The sequence below is a fragment of the Taudactylus pleione genome, unplaced genomic scaffold, assembly GCF_031769625.1.
Source record: "Taudactylus pleione unplaced genomic scaffold, aTauple2 ptg000266l, whole genome shotgun sequence".
NCBI lineage: Eukaryota > Metazoa > Chordata > Amphibia > Anura > Myobatrachidae > Taudactylus > Taudactylus pleione.
The window spans coordinates 2920963-2939095 of NW_028284668.1; the positions used below are offsets into that span (position 1 = coordinate 2920963).

The 18133-nt window shown below is 45.0% G+C and overlaps 1 protein-coding gene across 1 annotated transcript in view; it reads left to right on the forward strand.

Moving 5' to 3' along the window:
* Positions 1-18133, forward strand: part of MYH9 (myosin heavy chain 9) — a 386037-nt gene that overhangs the window by 39610 nt on the left and 328294 nt on the right. Inside the window, exons 3-7 of the mRNA XM_088481216.1 lie at positions 5526-5682; positions 12547-12574; positions 16212-16305; positions 16424-16516; positions 17852-17915. Of these exons, the coding sequence (XP_088337342.1) occupies positions 5526-5682; positions 12547-12574; positions 16212-16305; positions 16424-16516; positions 17852-17915 (436 nt within the window). The remainder of the gene's footprint in view (positions 1-5525; positions 5683-12546; positions 12575-16211; positions 16306-16423; positions 16517-17851; positions 17916-18133) is intronic.

The window sequence follows — 18133 nt, forward strand, 5'->3', positions numbered from 1 at the left end:
AACAGAGATAACAAAGGTAAGTTCTTACCATATCTCTTGTTATCTATCGAGAGATTGTGTGTGTATATCTCACATGCCTGTACACCTGCGTCTACATGCCTGTACACCTGCGTCTACATGCCTGTACACCTGCGTCTACATGCCTGTACACCTGCGTCTACATGCCTGTACACCTGCGTCTACATGCCTGTACACCTGCGTCTACATGCCTGTACACCTGCGTCTACATCTTCAGGGTCCGTAGGGGGTCCACAGGGTTGACCTTGGGGTATAGCTGGATCCACGGGCACCACGCAGTTAAAGCTTTAGCTGCTCCCAGGATGCACTTGGGTCCATCCTCTATACCCCGAGCCACAGGCACCCCAGTTTGAGTTGGTGCCCGGCCGGAGTCAGTTCACCCTGCGCAGAGGGGCTGCAGGAGCAGCCCCCCAAAGCTTTTTAATTTTTATAGAGCCTTTTTTTTTTTTTACTGGGCTCTTCAGAGTGCACAGACAGCCCTTCGCTGCCAGACGCCCACGCTGCCGCTCTTACTCCCCGCTGGCGCCGCAACGCCAGTATTGCACTTGGGATCGCGGCGGGAGGCCAGAGTCCATATTAGCCGGACTCTGGGGACCTCCCTGGACTGCTGCCGGGGAGTGACAGGTAAGCCGTGAGTCGCTGATTAGCGGCGGCTCGCGGGTGCTTGTAAAATGCAGTCCTATGCCCCCCCGGTCTTGGCGACAGACCGGGGGAGCTAGCGGTGGCGGAGGAATACCCCTGTCAGTCCACTAGACCACTAGGGATATTTTGCAGCAAGCGGGATGCTGGCAACCCGGGGGTTAATAGCTAACCAGGGAAGGAAGCCTTTTCTGTTTAGCGGCTCCTCCCCTCAGCTCAGCGCGCCTTTCAGCTCGTAGTCTGGCGTCGCTGAGCTGCAGTTACTCGGCTACTCCTCCTCTGAGGTCTCTGGGGGCCATTTTCTCTGTGGCAGCGCAGATCTCTCAGGGAGCACACGGACCGGGTCCCCCTGTGTACCTCTCCCCCAATCAAGGACAGTGTACACAGCGCTATAGCGTTCCCAGACACTGAATCTGGGCAGGTTGATTGTAGTGGAAAGGCGCAGTGAGTATATCTTCTCTGCATGGTATGTGACTTTTGCTAGTGCTGCCTATTTCTACTTACTGTCAGCCTATATCCTATCCCTTTACTTCTCCTACAAGCCCTACAGGTGTGTGGGGGAGGGGCGTTTCTACAGAACTCGCCTATATAAATCACGTATTTGTGAGGTCTGTCACATACAGTTGTGTGCTACACAGTACCATATTGTGGGCTGTTCAGCAAACTGGTGAGTGCGCTTGATTCTGCTCTGTTGCCAGATATATTTATTTATATAATCTCTTTTGGCTCCGGTGTTGGTCTCCTGTGGACGCTGTTCTGCAGGAGTGGATAGGGAGGATTTGTCACAGGATGGCCTGTGTAGACGGTGCCAGGTGGTTCCTGGCCCATCAAAACCTCCTATGACGCAGGAACCACCATGGGCGATGTTTTCTCAGGTGCTGGTGTCTATTGCGGACCGTCTGTCTGTTCTGACTGCTGTCCCTACTAGGGCGTTGTACCAGCCGGCCATACCCCATTCCCCGGGTATTCCGCAATTATTGCGGAGCCCCCCGGGTCTCAGTCCTTTGGTCCTTATGTGGGGTTACCTATCTATATACAGGCTTCCCCTGTGATGCAGCAGTCTGTGGTGCCCTTCCAGGCCCCTGTGGCGGCTCCTCCACCCCGGGTGGATGTGCTCTCCAACTTAGGACAAAATTTGTCGGCCACGTCTTCGGCTTTTCAGTCAATGTTGCAGAATGACATGCCTTCAAGGGCGTCAAAACGCACACTAATGGGCGCAGGCGGCGCATTTATCGGACTCCAAGGGGTCCTCAGATGATGTGGAGGTTCATGAAGACACTGACTCGGACACATCGGTCCAGGAGGTAGATACCAAGTCGTCCATTAATGTGCGAGCACTGGTTAGGGCGGTGCGAGCCTAAGTCGAAGTATTTTAGTTTCAAAAAACCTAAGGTGGCTTCTGCGGTGTTTCCACTGTCTGATCAGTTGACTGATCATATGGCGGTGGCTTGGCAGGCGCCCAGTAAGAGATCCCATCACAAAGGATAGTCCATTTGGGAGCCCTTCTGGATTCTCGTCAGCAGAGGACTTTCCTGACTCCAGAAAAGGTGTCCTCCCTACAACTGAGGATACACCGTTGCCTGAGCAGTTGCAGGGTGTCGGTCCACTCGGCAATGAGAGGCCTAGGGTCCATGGTGTTGGCATTCGACATGGTGGAGTTTGCCCAGTTCCATTCCAGGCCCCTGCAGGGGCAGATTCTGTCCGAACGGAACGGGTTACCTCACCGGATCCGATCCCAGACGCTGGTCTTGTCCCCGGAAGTGCGCCGGTCTCTAGCTTGGTGGCTTCAGCCTGCTCATCTCATCGAGGGTCGCCCCTTTTGGATCCCGGACTGGGTGCTGCTCACAACAGATGCCAGTCTCCGGGGTTGGGGGGCAGTGACCGGCTCGTTGTCTCTTCAGGGCCGTTGGTCTGCGGAGGAAGCGGTTATTCCCATAAACGTTCTGGAGCTGCAGGCCATGTACAGGGCTCTGCTGTCGTCCGGCACCGCTCTTCACGGAAGGGCGGTACAGGTGCAATCCGACAATGCCACCACGGTGGGGTACATCAATCACCAGGGAGGAACTCTGTCGGGCGGCGATGTTGGGTGTCTCACATCCTGGCTTGGGCGGAGTGCCACCTTCCTGCGATCTCCGCAGTCTTCATCCCGGGAGTCCTCAACTGGGAGACGGACTTCCTCAGCCGTCACGACGTGCACCCAGGGGAATGGTTGCTTCACCCAGAGGTGTTTCAACTTCTCGTGGACAAATGGGGACTGCTGGAGTTGGACCTGATGGCCTCCTGTCACAACTACAAATTGCCCATTTACGGCTCAAGGACAAGGGACAAAAGTGCAAGTCTGGTGGACGCGCTGTCGGTGAAGTGGACATTTCACCTAGTGTACATGTTTCCTCTGATCTCCCTGCTGCCTCGGGTACTAAGAAAAATCAAACCGGACGGAGGCACGTTTCTGCTGGTGGCTCCAGCGTGGCCCAGACGTCCTTGGTACTCCGATCTCAGGAGCTTGTCTATCGACGCTCCGTACCTTCTACCTCAGCGTCGGGACCTGCTGTCTCAGGGGCCCTGCCTTTACCCGGATCTATGTCGACTGTCTTTGACGGCGTGGCTCTTGAGACAGCTGTCTTAAGGTCCCGGGGATTTTCGAGCTCTGTCATCAGTACCATGCTCAGGGCGCGTAAACCTGCCTCAGCTCGGATTTACCACAGGGTGTGGCACACTTGTGTGTTGTGGTGTGAGTCCAGAAACTTTGATCCTCAGGTGTTTCAGGGTTTCTAGGATTTTGGCATTTCTCCAGTCAGGTCTTGATCTAGGCTTACGTCTGGCTTCCCTGAAGGTTCATGTGTCGGCTCTGTCTGTGTTTCTCCAACGTAGGATGACCTCAAGTGGTTAACACTTAAGACTTTTTTTTTTTTTCTCCTGGCTATTGCTTCAGGCAAGAGGATATCTGAGTTGGGGGCACTTTCCTATAGTCTCTCCTCCTCTCCCCCCCCCCCCCCCCTTAATTTTTCACCAGGACAGAGCGGTGCTTCGCACTGTTCCTGACTTTTTGCCTGGTCTTCACTTCAGACGTTTTTGAGGTTTTATGCGTTTGACACCTTTGCCTCTCAGGATGCATCCTTTCTGCACAGGAGCGTCCCCGCCCTTAGTTGAACTGCTTTGGGACATCCCCAAGGTCAACCCTGTGGACCCCCTGTGGACCCTTCAGTAGAAAACAAGAGATATGGTAAGAACTTACCTTTGTTATCTCTGTTTCTACGAAGTCCATAGGGTCCACAGTGCGCCCGCCCTTACGCACCTGGCTTCAAATGGGCTGTGTAGCTGGTCACCGGTTTTTCCGTCTCCCATTTCTGTGAGTATGGTTTCTTGTGTGTTCCAGTCTTCCTTCTCTCTGTTTAGTCTCTTCCTCCGGCCTTGGCTGCTTACCAACTGGGGTGCCAGTGGCTCGGGGGTGGGGTATAGAGGACGGACCCAAGTGTATCCTGGGAGCAGCTAAAGCTTTAACTGCGTGGTGCCCGTGGATCCAGATCCAGCTATACCCCAAGGTCAACCCTGTGGACCCTATGGACTTCGTAGAAACAGATGATAAAGGCACAGTCAGGTGCATAAATATTGGGACATTGACAGAATTTTCATATTTTGGCCTCTATTCACCACCACAATGGCTTTGAAATGAAACAAACAAGATGTGCTTTAACTGCAGACTTACAGATTTAATTTGAGTGCAATTGCATCCAAATCAGGTGAACAGTGTAGGAATTACAACTGTTTCTATGGCAAGTGGTTAACGATCACTATATCGTTCATTAATCGTCCACAAATCAGACTTGAAAATGTCAATCGACCAGCGATGTGTGCTCCCGCTGGGCGTTTTTGACATCTATCATCGCCTGAACATGCTGGTCAAACTGCCGATAACGACAGATTGACCATGTTCAGGGATGAGGGAGGGTGCCTACACTGAATGACATATCGTTCAGTGTAGGCACTGCAGGGAAAGAGGAACGACTGCACGATTACAATGTTGTAATCGTACTGTCGTCCCACTATCTGCTAATTTTTGTATAAAAATGTACGCCAATTTTTTTTTTTTTTTTTGGTGTATTAATGTTAAGGCAGATATTAATTAGGCAGGTAATTATCTGAAGGGTTAATTATACATCATTCTGTATTTGTACAACTAATGAGGAAAAATTTAGTTAATTTATCGTTTTCTGAATTCTTAATTTATTGAAATTCTTTTCTGTTACGGGTTATTGTGGGCACCTTCACAGTAGACTCAATCTCTCGTTGTCACCATATAATTATACTGCAAAAGATTACTGCTGAGTAGCTTCATATTAAGGTGGTTACACACCTGACAGATATATCTGCAGATGATGGTCGTTCATACGCACTGAACGGCCATCATCTGCTTGTGCCCTCAGGTCCCGGCGGCTGGTGGGTTGGACGTGTCCCGCCCCCTTCTTGCGGCTGCCGCTGTGTGTGCGGGCGGTATTCAGACCGCCTGTATACACCTGCCGATGGATATGTCTGCTGACATCTGTCCATCGGCTGTGCAGCACAGTCAATGCGATATGTCAGTGAACGCTGATATATCGCGGGTACACACTGCCCGACGGGCAGCAGATACATTGGCCAATCAGTTAATCGGCCAATGTATCTGAGTGTACCCATCTTAAGTGTTTGCTGCACCCATAGCTTCATATACATATAGAAGCAATCTGTGTTTGACCTTTATTTTGCCCTCCCACAGGTACAAACAAAAGATATTGTATCCATTTACTCTAGATTAGAACTGTGGCTTTAATTTTTCTTAAATGTATTTTTTCCTCTTTAAAATAATTGGTGCTTAATGCTTTTGTTTTTAGACTTATTCTGGTTTGTTTTGTGTGGTAATAAACCCATACAAGAACCTGCCAATTTACTCTGAAGAAATTGTGGACATGTACAAAGGCAAGAAGAGACATGAAATGCCACCCCACATTTATGCTATCACAGACACTGCCTATAGGAGCATGATGCAAGGTACGTTTTGTGCTTTGGGTTAACATTTTGTTTTATGTATCTTTTTAGCACTCTGCAGTGAGGGGATTTCAACAAATTGTATTAATTACAATCAGTGGAGGGATTCAGTTATGAGCCCCCTCCTAAAAAGAAAAAAATGAGCAGAACTGTAGATTAACTTTATAAATCTTGCAGTTCTGCTACTTGAATGGAGGTGGGCTGATGGATTAGTTGTAGTTGTAATATGTGTTCAGGGGAAAGTGAACCTTGCTTTCTGCTAGCTTCTTTGTGTATATTAATCTGTTTCTAATTGGCTGTTTTGAGGCATCACTTGTATGACAGTGTGCAAATCTCAAACAGTTTGCCTTGTGGATATGGGGAAGAATGTAATGAAGAAATGTGGGGAGAGAGACGGAACTAATTTTGTTGCACAACTTCCTAAAGCTTTCATTCATTGCCAGTTTTGCTGGTTGGTGTTTCGCCCACCACTTAGGGGCCAATTTTATGAAGCCGTTTTTTCATAAAATTATACAGAAACTAAATTCTGCATCATGTTTCCCAGCTATAGACTCAGACAAAAGCAGGAAATCTTAAAGTAAAGTTTAATTAGTGCTGCAGACCACAGTCCCCATTATCAGTGGGGATAAACATCTAACCCCTATGTACCAAACTCCGTAAATCAAAGCGTTTCTGATTTTTTTTATTCCATTAGTTTGGCGTAAACCACTTTGTCTATGGAGGGATCTTCTGATCACTCTCCAAAAGCCTCTGGAATCTGACTTTGTGCATGCACAGTGTCAGATTCCCAGGAGTCTTTTACAAAGGTGAAAGGCTTCCAAGATCCCAGGGATATAACTCGCAGGAGCAGTGGTTATCGTTGGTGCTGTTTCTGCGAGTGAGTACATAGCCCGAAATTTTTTGTTAAAGGGGAAGAAAAAAATGCTGTGATTAATGCATAGATCCCTTACATTCACTAAGGTTGAATGCTTGTTTTAATTGTACTATTGGGTTGTATCTTAAAATTTAGCATGACGAAGCAAGTAAATTTAATCTACAGATTTAGCAAAGGTAGTGTATAGATCCCCTTCAGCAAATGTATCTGGAAGTGACGTGGCGTGAGGATGGAAGTGTGGTTTCATGCCCATAAAGGTCGACAATGAGACATTTGTTCCCTTGCGGGCTCTCTTCGCTCGCCACAGTTCGGGCACAGTGGCTCGCTTCACTCACCTCCCAGGTTTATATCCCCCCCCCCCCCTCTGTGTGGATAGTAACTAATGACGTTGGATCGTAACTGATGACGTCAGAGTACATCTACTGAAGAGGATATATCCACTGCCATTCAGCAAATGTCTATAGACTTCCCTGTTTGTCATTCCTGCCAGGAAACTGACTTTTTTTTTTTTTTTTTTCCCCCACACTTCACACGGGATACAAAAGGAATAATGCCTCACCTGCTGGGATATGTGCATGCATATGTACAAACTACGGATTTTATACTCTTACAATCTATAAGCAGGCAAAGTGCACCAATATTAAAAATCTATTCATAGCTATCTTCCCCCTGCTTCTAGAGAGGTGACATACATTTTGTCTCTAGTAATTGCCAGCTGCTAGAATGCACACTTATCTGCTACGCATTGTGCCTATTACATGTGTTAGCTACACATTTGCCAGTACTTAACCCTTTTGGGTACTGTACTTCCAAATGCATTCGGTATAATTTTATGATTTACCACCGGCCGCATGACCGGCGGTTAAAATCCCGGCAGCAGCAGCCCGACAGGAGTAAATCCCGATCGTCCTAAAGGTAAGTATAAACTAACCTAATTCTACCCCCTAACCCTCCTTTAGGGTGCCTGACCCTAACCTCCCGGGGGTGGGGGGTTGCTGAACCCTAAGTCCCCCCGGGAGCCCTAAACCTAGCCTCCCCCCCGCGGCTGTCTGCACGCCAGCTCCCTTCAGCCGGGATACCGGTCTCCCGGTGTCGGTAAAATGACAGGCGTCTAGATATAGACGCCTGTCATTTAACCCTCGCCGGGATTAAGCAATCGGGAAGCCGGCAGTCGGCATTGCGTCCGCTGGCTTCCCGAACGTATAGCCTTCCAGATATTACTCCCGATCCTGTAGTGTCAGATTTTTTTTTTTTTTTTTATAAAATAAATTTTAATTATATTAGGCACATAGGGCTGATTTTTTTAATCTTTGTGGTGCTGCAGCACTGCAAGTTAACTAGTTGCCTTGGCAGCACTCTAGGACATAATTCAGGCAGTGTTTTTCACTACAGTTACATGGGCAGAAGAGGCTGCTGTTACTGTATTCTTTCTGATGCAGAAAATGGACAAAGCTTTGTCTGGGGTCCTTCTTTTTTCCTCTCTTCTCTGAACTTCAAAATCTAACTCCACATTCAAAATGGAGTTTCCATTTAACATTTGACAATAGCAGGTGTCTGCTGCAGGAACAGTTTTGTTGCAGGGTGTGGTGAAGTTTGTCTGCTCACAAATAGAGGTCTGCATTTTTGCAGGAGTAATCTTAGAAAGATGGTCTCAACAGTCAAGGCCCTCTAGTCTGTTTAATTTGCGGGAGTTCCAGGTAGAATTAATTTTGAAATGGAGCCAGTCTCTCCCCTGTCTGCCCAGTCTGGTAATCAGTCTGTCCTTTTTCCACAGCAGTCACTTGTTTTGTTCGTTGAGGGTCGTTTGACCCTGGTGACAATGGATGGTGGCTTACATTTTAGTGGATGCCTTCATTCAAAATAGTCAGACAATGCCATGGCAGGGGGAGTACCTCAATCACCATGGGGGCACAGAGTTGTTTTGCCATGAGAGACCATGTGGATTATGTAAAGCACTCCAGCCATCATTATGTTCAACTATGTAGCAGATGTTCTTTGTGGGTAGGCTCTTCATCCTGGAAATTGGTCCATTCATACGCAAGTCTTCAGTTGAACCACGTGGTGCAAATGTTCTGCGCCAGAGCCAGGGATACAGTGACCTCTTGGTGCCATGGTACTTCGTCTTGCTTGCTTGTTCCCTTCTGAGGGTCCAAAAGTTTTTTTATAAAGATTTTCTGTTCTTCCTGGTAGCTCCGTGTTTTCTGTGGAGTGCAGAGGTCTGTCATGGTGGTTTAGGCAAAGGCACAACCTATTAAGCCAAGGGCACTTTTAACCAGTGTTTACAGTGGTTGCTGTTAACGGGCTATTGAAGGCATGATCCTTAGGGCAATTGGTTTGTCTGAGAAGGTGATAAAGACTAAGCTTAAAACCAGGGAAACTGTTTTTCTCTTTTTTTTTTTTTTTAAATAAACTTCCATAAAATGTGGGAATACCTACTCCTGGTGCGTGAGACTGGGCTTCCTTCTCTTGATTGTCGAAAGTTGCTGCTGTTCTTACAGGAGGTTTTGAATGTTCAGTTTTTGGCTTTCCATTATCTTTTCAGAGAAGTGTCCACTGCTGGAGAGCCAAGTGTTTTTTGCAGGTCATACTGCATGTGCAGCGCACAAAAAGTAGCTATGGTAGTGGTGCCAAAGTCAGAACGCACATTAAATAAATAAAAAGTGCAATAATACTGGGAGTAATAAGTAAATCAATTACATAATTTCTATGAAACCTGCAAAACTACATAAATCCTAACCAGTTTTTTTTTAACTACAGATGTATCCTCAAACACCATTGCTGCAGTCAAGGTGTCTTAGTTGCATCACATCTACGATGCATTTTCGAAAGACACTGCGCAAGCGGTTGCACGGGATCTGGTGACACTCGCACCAGGTGTTTCTCACTTTCAATTGGTTCCTTGCTGTTAATAAATTGATGTTTTTCCCTTTAGATTTTGTTGCTGTCCTCCTTTAATATCTCATACTATATATGAAAAAATAAAACAAGAGGAGCCTATATTGCACAAAGTGGTTACTAAAAAACTGTAGCAGTGTTACCTGACCATACAAGGATGAAAGTTGCTCAGAATCAAACCTTCCACAACCGAAGCAACAATTACGTACTCTTACTTACAAAATATGTAGGAATGTTCAAGGTATCTTTAGTGGAAAATTTCACATATATTCATGCAGACTTCACCTACTCAATACCTCGAGTAAGGTAATTGTGTACCATACTCGCAAGAAAGGTTGCTGAGAAGCGCATCAAGGTTTCTTTTATTCCTTTGCCGAGTATTCACAAAAAAAACAATATGCAGGTATATAAGTGCAATAAGGAATTGGCCTCATCTATGATTCCAGAAAAAGTTCCAGGATAAAAGGTGTTGCAGATTCTAGAATGTTTTTTTTTTTTATTAAATTCATTAGGTACTGAATTGTTTTTATTTGATATTTTATTATTCACTCTTATTGAAGATATTATGTATTTATCATTTTAGATCATCTTTTATATTTTTATTGCTTATTAGCCAATGGACATTAATATTATAATCTTTAGAGTATCCTGCGAGAGAACCCGGTGGTACCTATAGTGTTAACAAATGAGATCTGTATAGAAAAGAAGTTACTATGGGAACTCCAGATGCTAATCATGGCTTCTTGTCACAACTCCAAGGTCCCCCTGGTTTTATTGCGAGGGCCAGAGAACCTATGGCATTTGCGGTGGATGCCATGACTGCTCCGTGGAACTTCCATCTGGCGTATCTTTTCCCAGGTTCCCATGTAACAGTGGGTACTCAAGCAGGTCAAGGAGCAATGGTGATCTTCGTGGCTCCATACTGGCCGCACAAGTCCTGGTAAACAGACATTCTCAAACTGGTGTAAGGTCCAGGGTGGCGATTTCCACTACAACCAGATCTTCGGCTACAGGGTCCATTTTTGCACGCAAACAGTCCTCTGTTGGCTTTAACAGCCTGGAAGATCTACATCTTGTGGTGTGAACAGCGTGGGGTTCATACTTGGTTTCTCTTCTGGATTTTTGGCTTTCCTTCAGGGAGGTTTGGATTCTAGTTTTTGGCTGCGTTCCTTAATGGTGCAGATTTTGGCTCTGTTTGTTTTCAGCATCGTCTGGTTCTGCTTCCAGTGGTTTGGTCCTTTTTTTACAGGGTGTGTTGTGAATTCAACCTCCATTTTTATCCTCTGGTGGTTCCGTGGGATCTCAACCTGGTCCCCTCGGCTGTCAAGCAGGCTCCCTTTAAGTGCCTGGATTCTGTGGACCTTAAGTACGTAACTTGGAAACTGGTTTTCCTTTATGGCCATTGCCTTAGCTCGGCGGGTGTCCGAGTCGAGCAGTTTGTCTTGCAGGTTGCCTTTTTTTTATATTCCATGATAGGGCGATTCTCTGTACAGTTCTTACATTCCAAGTTTGTCTGCTTTCCACTTGAACCAAGACAGTCTTTCCTGTGTTTCCGTCTACGACTCCCTAGGACCGCGAAGATTGGTCTCTATTGGATGTTGTCCGGGCCTTGAGAATCTTCTTGTACAGGACTTCCTCAGTGCGCCACACAGATTCTTTGCTTGTCCTTTGACGCTCAAAAAACGTGGTTGGCCTGCTACAAAGCAGGCTTTTTTTCACATTTGATCTGCTTGCTCATGTGTCTGGCTTATTCTTGAAGGGGGCAAGGGGCACCGGACAGTGTAGTCTCATTCTACTAGGGCGGTGCCGACCACCTGGGCGGCGCGACATGGGACTTCCGCTGACCAAGTCTGCCGAGCCGCTAGTTGGTCCTCTGTCCACACTTTCAATCGTTATCATAATTTTGCCTCCAACGTCCACTTTGGGCATACAGCTCTCTGGTCAGGCAGCCTGAGCGTGCCTCCCCAGGGAGCGGCTGTTGAACGTCCCATGGTCCAGTGTCCCCCAGCAGTAATGAGAGAAGTGCATTTTTGGTTGCTTACTATTGAATACTTTCTCTGAATGATGCTGGGGGACGCTGCATTCCCTCACTGTCTTGTGGTTTTTGTTTTGACCGTTTCCCTACTGTTCTGTTTTGTGATTGTTGCAACAGACTGGGTTACTCCTCCTCCCTGTGGGACACTTTTGAAGTTGTACTCGTCAGTTGGGAGTTGCAGAGGGAGGAGCATATGCTTAAAGTGATGGTAGTAGTTTAAGTGCCAGCTCCTATAGCACCCATCAATCCCATGATCAAGCGTTCCCCAGCATGATTCAGAGAAAAGGATTCAATGGTAAGTAATCAAAAATCCACTTTTGTGTGTGCGCAGCCTGCTCAATTTAAGCTGGTGTCAACTTGACTAAGACAGTAGTTTTAAGCTCTGTTATGAACATGTGTTGCAATATAACTTTCCAAATACTTAGTGGACTATGAGCACAGCAAGTTGTACTAGTGGTCTGTTTAGAGTTCTGGAAATTTTAAGCGTGTGCTGACATACCTTTTTGCTATAGAAATCAATGACCACGACTAGAACCAAGCATACCATGAGTGAAAAACAGGCAGCTGAAGGTCACTACTTCAATTGCTCCTGTTGGCCTCTTGGTGTTAGTGAGTGACTTTCTATATTTTTGGGCACTCCTGGTAATTGCCTAATCATTATAGAACAGCACCTCCTGTCAAAATATAAATGATTTGTATTTAGCAAATCAACTGTGCTTCAACATTACCCATGCTATGCTCCTGTAGACAACTGCTCGCTTTGCCTACTTTAGGTGGGCATGTAGTTGTAGCATCCCCTTTCCTACAACATGCACTCCTAAGAGTCTATTGAAGTTGCACATTTTTTGTGAATTGGACTATTGCTCCATAGCTTCATGTTCACTAGGAGAGGAGGATCATGTCTATTTTGAATTTGGTGTCTTGAAACCCACTGTGTTTTAAAGAACTCAACCCAATTGCAAGGATTATTACTCAAAATTGTTGTGGAAAGTCTAAAGGTTACATGTTGCTAATGCTTTAACTACTGTATGGCTTCATTATTTATTTTTTTCCCCTCCACCAGATAGAGAAGACCAGTCCATTCTGTGCACGTATGTATACTATAAATCTTTAGTCTTGCAACTTTTTTTTTTTTTTTTTTTTAACCACTTTCTAACAACTTTTATAAGACACTGCTGTCATTATCTGTAGAAGATGAGAACTGTAGTCGAAGAGAGAAGTCTGCATTGTAAGGTTGTTTGCTGGTCAGACACACTGATGCAACCATCCATATATCTCCATCCTTTCAGTGCAGGAAACATGCCATTAAGTTTGTCCAGCTCTTCAAATCTGTCTTCTGGTGCATACACACGGTCATATTTGTCAGATGAACGATCTGACCAACGATTTGAAGGATTTGAACTACGAACGATTTTTGACTGCATTAAAATGAATGGAATCGTCCAAGTCTGACTGCAAACACATCAGATGTCAGATATCGTTATCTGACCATTGGGAACGTTCATCGTTCAAATGTCAGATTTTCCTTCAGATATGAGCGATTTTTGAAATCGTTATCGTTCAGATCTGAAGAAAAATCTGACCATGTGTGTGCACCATTCAGGGGGAAAGTTATGTATCTTGCCTGTTCCAAATGCCAGACTAATTTGTCAAATGGTCAGGACTCTGTTGCCCGATTTGCAGCTTGCAAGGAACTAGTTGAATTGGCGCTTGTGCATGTATCAAAGGTGGCGGAGCCTCCCTGATTAGAACTCTAGCTGAATTATTTATTTTTTTCTGAATGTCTTAAATAGAAAAGTGAGGATCCCTTTTCTCATCCCTCTGTCAGAGTTGCTAGGGTTAATTATCTCCCTCATGAGTACCTGACCCTGGTTTCTTCTGCTCATTACAGAGGCACTGCTTGAGCCAACTTGTATTTGTGTTTTATTATAGTACAGGTTGAGTCTCCCATATCCAAATATTTGGAAATACGGAATAATTTTGGCATGACTGAGATAATGAAACCTTTTGATTTTTGATGATTCAATGTACACAAACTTTGTCTAAGGCACAAAGTATTAAAAATATTGTATAAAATGATCTTCAGGCTGTGTGTATAAGGTGTATATAACACAAATGCATTCTGAATATATTGGGGTCCCATTCCCAAGATATTTCATTGATATGCAAATATTCCAAAATACGGAATATTCAGTTATCCAAAATAACCCTGGTCCCAAGCATTTTGGATATGGGAGACTCAACCTGTATGTGTTTGGGATTTGTGTGAGTGTGTTCCACAATTAGTAGAATCTTATTCAGCCTCGAAGCATTGCCAAAATATTGCCCAGATTCTGTCCTATAACACTTTTGAGACTGTATTCTCCTGCCTGGAGGGTGGTGAACTGTGGGAGATTAGGGTTTCAAAGATCCTGCTGTATTTGAGGGAAGAACCTCATTGCAAGGATTAAGCAGTCAAAACCTCGTCTTCTGTTAGCAAGGCTCTTATCATGGGCACAACATGCATACTTTTGTGCTCTTATCTGGGATGAACATTAGTCACTTCAGATTATGGCCATTATTCAATTAAAGGCGAAAAGTCGGAAACGTTTCGAGGCGGAAACTTTATGCCTGCGTCGCCGGTTTTCTCCATATTCCTAAACTCAAATGGAAAGCGGCGAATGCGGAACAGGCGGAAAGTACTGTCAGAAGTGGGGAAATCAGTCTGTACCCCCAAAAGAAGATGCACTAGCATAGGGAATCAATGTAGATGTGTACTAATAGCCCTAATAAGTGTTTGGGGTACTTAAGTAATTTTAAATAGCTTCTTATTAGCGTCTTTGCAAAAGTGGTGAAGAATGGCATAAAGCAGTATTTGGTGAAAATAAATAGTCCAGTCAAATTTAGGGTACTTGAAAATGGGTGTTTGCATGTTTTTATGTCTGTAAAGTGAACTTTTAAAAAACCTGAAACTACCCTCATACATGCACCTGCAATCCCAAAAACACTTGGCCCCTCCTTGCAGCACCCCCAAGAAGTTTATTTAGCTAATTTTTAAAGTTGTCCCCTAACTTTTTACTTTTTTGCCCCCAAAACAAAAGTACTTTTTGTGGGGTGTTCTGAGGTAATTAAAACATTTTTTGATTTGCCCTTTGGGGGGGCTGTCCCAAGGGTTGAGTCATTTCCCCACATTTGCACCTCAAAATAACCATTTTGCACTTTTTTTTTTTTTTTTTTCCTCCTGCTATTCATAGGAGATACTTTTTTCTGCCTATTGCAATGCATTGACTTTCTGCTTAGGCGAAATCGTCCTGGAATTGAATGTGGCCATAATTTGAAAACGAGCGGAAAGTCCAAAGCCGCGGAAACTTATCTCCAAACAGCACTTTCGCCTCTAATTGAATCCGGCCCTCAGTCGAAGACCTCCATTTTCAATTCATGGCTCTTTCCTTTGGTCTTAGTGTAGTAATGAGGGTGTTTAACCAATATATTATGGAGGTCATGTATGCTGTTGATCAAATGACTATATGGTCCTTTATTTGGATGAACTGATAAAAATTTGCTTTTCATGCCTATTACCCCTCTTACAGATGCCAGCCCAAATATTGTAATCGAGGGGAATTCAGTCCAAAGCAGTGTGCTGTGGTGATTCCTGGCTAAACACCCATCGGGCACTTACTGAAATGACAAGTTTTTTTTCTTGCACTTCTTTGTGCGAGTGATAACTTGCAATGCGGGTGTGATGAGCATTTGCGGAATTGCACATTGTGCCAATGTCCAGGATTTGAATTCTTGCCCCAACCCCCCTTCTTTGACACCTGGGGCGGGATGCACTAATACTTACCGCCAGTCACTGCAATTGTACAGATCGCATATGCACTAACATATGCGATCTGTACAGCAAAGGAAAGCTCTTCCGATAAGAGCTGTCCTCTGTGATCCCTGCCGCTGTGTGGACTTCCGGGTGTATGACCCGGGAGTCAAGCTGCACATTTGCAGAGTGACGCGGTGGCCACGGGGCATGCTGGGAGGGATCAGATCGGATCCCTCATAGCAGCGCGATGCGGTAGAAGCCCATAGCGTTCTTTAGGGTAACGCCAGCAATAGCTGGCGTTACCCTCTGCATCGCAGCCCGGCGGCCAAGTGATTGATGCATATGGAAAATGTGGTGAACGTCAGTTTAGTGCATCTCGCCCCAGGTCTCAGTATTTTTCAATCTTTTACTAGTGGAAAAAGGTTTCTTATCTGTAAAAATACTTTTCTCTGAGACCATGGGTACAGGTGGAGCTATAGAAGGAAAGGGCATCTGTGAGCCTCCGCACGTAAATTCTATAGACAGCTGTTGGTCCTGTTTCTACATCCCACTTTAGTAGTGTCTTCCCCCAGACCCCCCCCCCTCCCCCCAAGATGTTAGTGGCATATTCTCTTTAAAGATGAGGCAAACTTAAACATCACAAACTTTAAATAAAGTTGCATTATTTGAAGCCTGTGTGTAAAAGCCCACATGCCTTGACTTCTGCAGATTACTAGATTTTTCCTTTTTTTTTTTTTTTTTTTTTTAAACACCGTTCAAGGTTAATAGAGAATCTCTTTAGTGTGTTTTGTGCAGTTTTTCTTTACAATTAATGTAATACATACATTTGGAAAAATAAAGAAAAATCTGACTTACAGATCTCGCTTCTTGGAGCCTCGTCTTGATTCATGTTTGTATTGCCTTTCACCTCCCCTCCTTCTCTTTATTAACCACAGGGGAGAGTCTGGTGCTGGTAAGACAGAAAATACAAAGAAAGTAATCCAGTATCTAGCTTATGTTGCATCCTCGCACAAATCTAAAAAAGATCAGGTAAGTGTGTATAAAATGTAACTTTTATGTTTAGTGTCTTGCAGAAGCAACTTATGTAGTGTATGCCTTATATACCACCAACATTTTTTAGTGTCTCTAATGTCATGTTAATTGTTAGGGTGAACTGGAGAGGCAGTTGTTGCAAGCTAATCCAATCCTGGAAGCCTTTGGAAATGCCAAGACTGTGAAAAACGATAACTCGTCCAGATTTGTAAGTAGCATGTTTCTCAATCTGTAGAAGTTTTTGTTACACTGATATTTGTTTATGTAATCAACCATTTCTGGTGAATTGCAAATTAAGTTCACTTGGTTGGAGGGAGTGGATGCAGGACAGAATATGGTTAGTCTTGATAACCATTCCCTAGCGCACATGTCCCACACATTTGCAATGTGATTATTGTACTCTGTTCTCCCCAGGGTTGTTTTTTTTTTTTTTTTTTTTTTTTTTCTTTTTTCGGGTGGTCCGTCCGGCAAAAAATCTCTGCTGCCCCACCCAGCACGCTCCCCTCCAATGCATCCTTGTTGCCTGAAGGACTGTCAGCTATGCACAGTGTACTGACGCTGGACAGAGGTGATGGAAGATGGAGTTGTGACGTCAGTGCAGCATGACTTTCAGCCGTAACACCGTGCAAGGTGGCGTCAGGCTGGAGGGCAGAGATCCCTCCCCCTGAATAAAAGCAAGGGCGCTCTGTGTGTCGGGAATAGTTGCATGTGCACATTGAAGAGTGGTCCTCCTGCGGCCTCCACTCTCGTGTTTGTTACTGGGGGGGTGGTCACAGCTGCGTATATTAAGAGTGGAAACTGCCTGTGCATAGTCTCCGCCCGAGCCTCTCCTCTCTAGTGTGCTTTGCAATAGACTGAGCACTAGGAGCAGTGTCTATTGTGCATGCGTAGATCTCTAGGGAAATGGCGCGGCGACCACTTTCCAAGCAATTTCCCTACTGCGCATGTGCAGAACGCTGCAAGAATGGCTGCAGTGCCTTTTTCTGTGATCTGTGGAGCGTTGCTGCTGCAGTTGGGACTCTGGAGAGGAGTATTGAAGCAATGGATCAGCAGTGACTCCGGGGGTCCATATGCACGGCACATCCTGTTTCCATTATAGATACGTCACTGCTGTGTAGCCAGCTGGCTTAAATGTTTGTTTGTTTTTTTGTTTGTTTTGCATCCACAAAGCAATTGGGCAGTAACTGGGCACTTATAAAAATTTATTTGTCTGTGACAAAGCAATTGGGATGACTGGGCCTCTTAAGGAGAGTTATTATATAAAATGTTAATCTCAAGTTTAAATCAATATAAGGTCAGGATTTCAACATTTTATTATTGCAAAGGCCCCCAATCAACTACTTGATGCCACCCGCTAGATTTTCTGGGGAGAACACTGGTCCTGCACTTGGAACAAATGACGTGCTGAAAATTTTTTTTTTAAATCAGCTACTAGACTGACACTTGGCTAGGTCAGGTATTTGTATTATGAGGCCTAAGAGAACTCCATTTATTTGCGACAGTTGTGTTATGACCAACCCAACACCATTTGTTTTTTTTGCAGGGCAAATTTATCCGGATTAACTTTGATGTGAACGGCTACATTGTTGGAGCAAACATCGAAACCTGTATCCTACATAAATAATTGTGGATGGAAGGAAGAGTGCACAAATGAGCAGGATATATAAAAAGCACTTTATTTTAATAACAAAGCTCACATACATCCAAATAAGCACGGTCACTCCGCATCAGCATAGCACCAACGTCCATGTCTCCGAAACACTCTGCATTCTCACTTCCCGTAGCCGCTATGACCTGCAACAATACAGGCTCCTGGTAGCGTTAA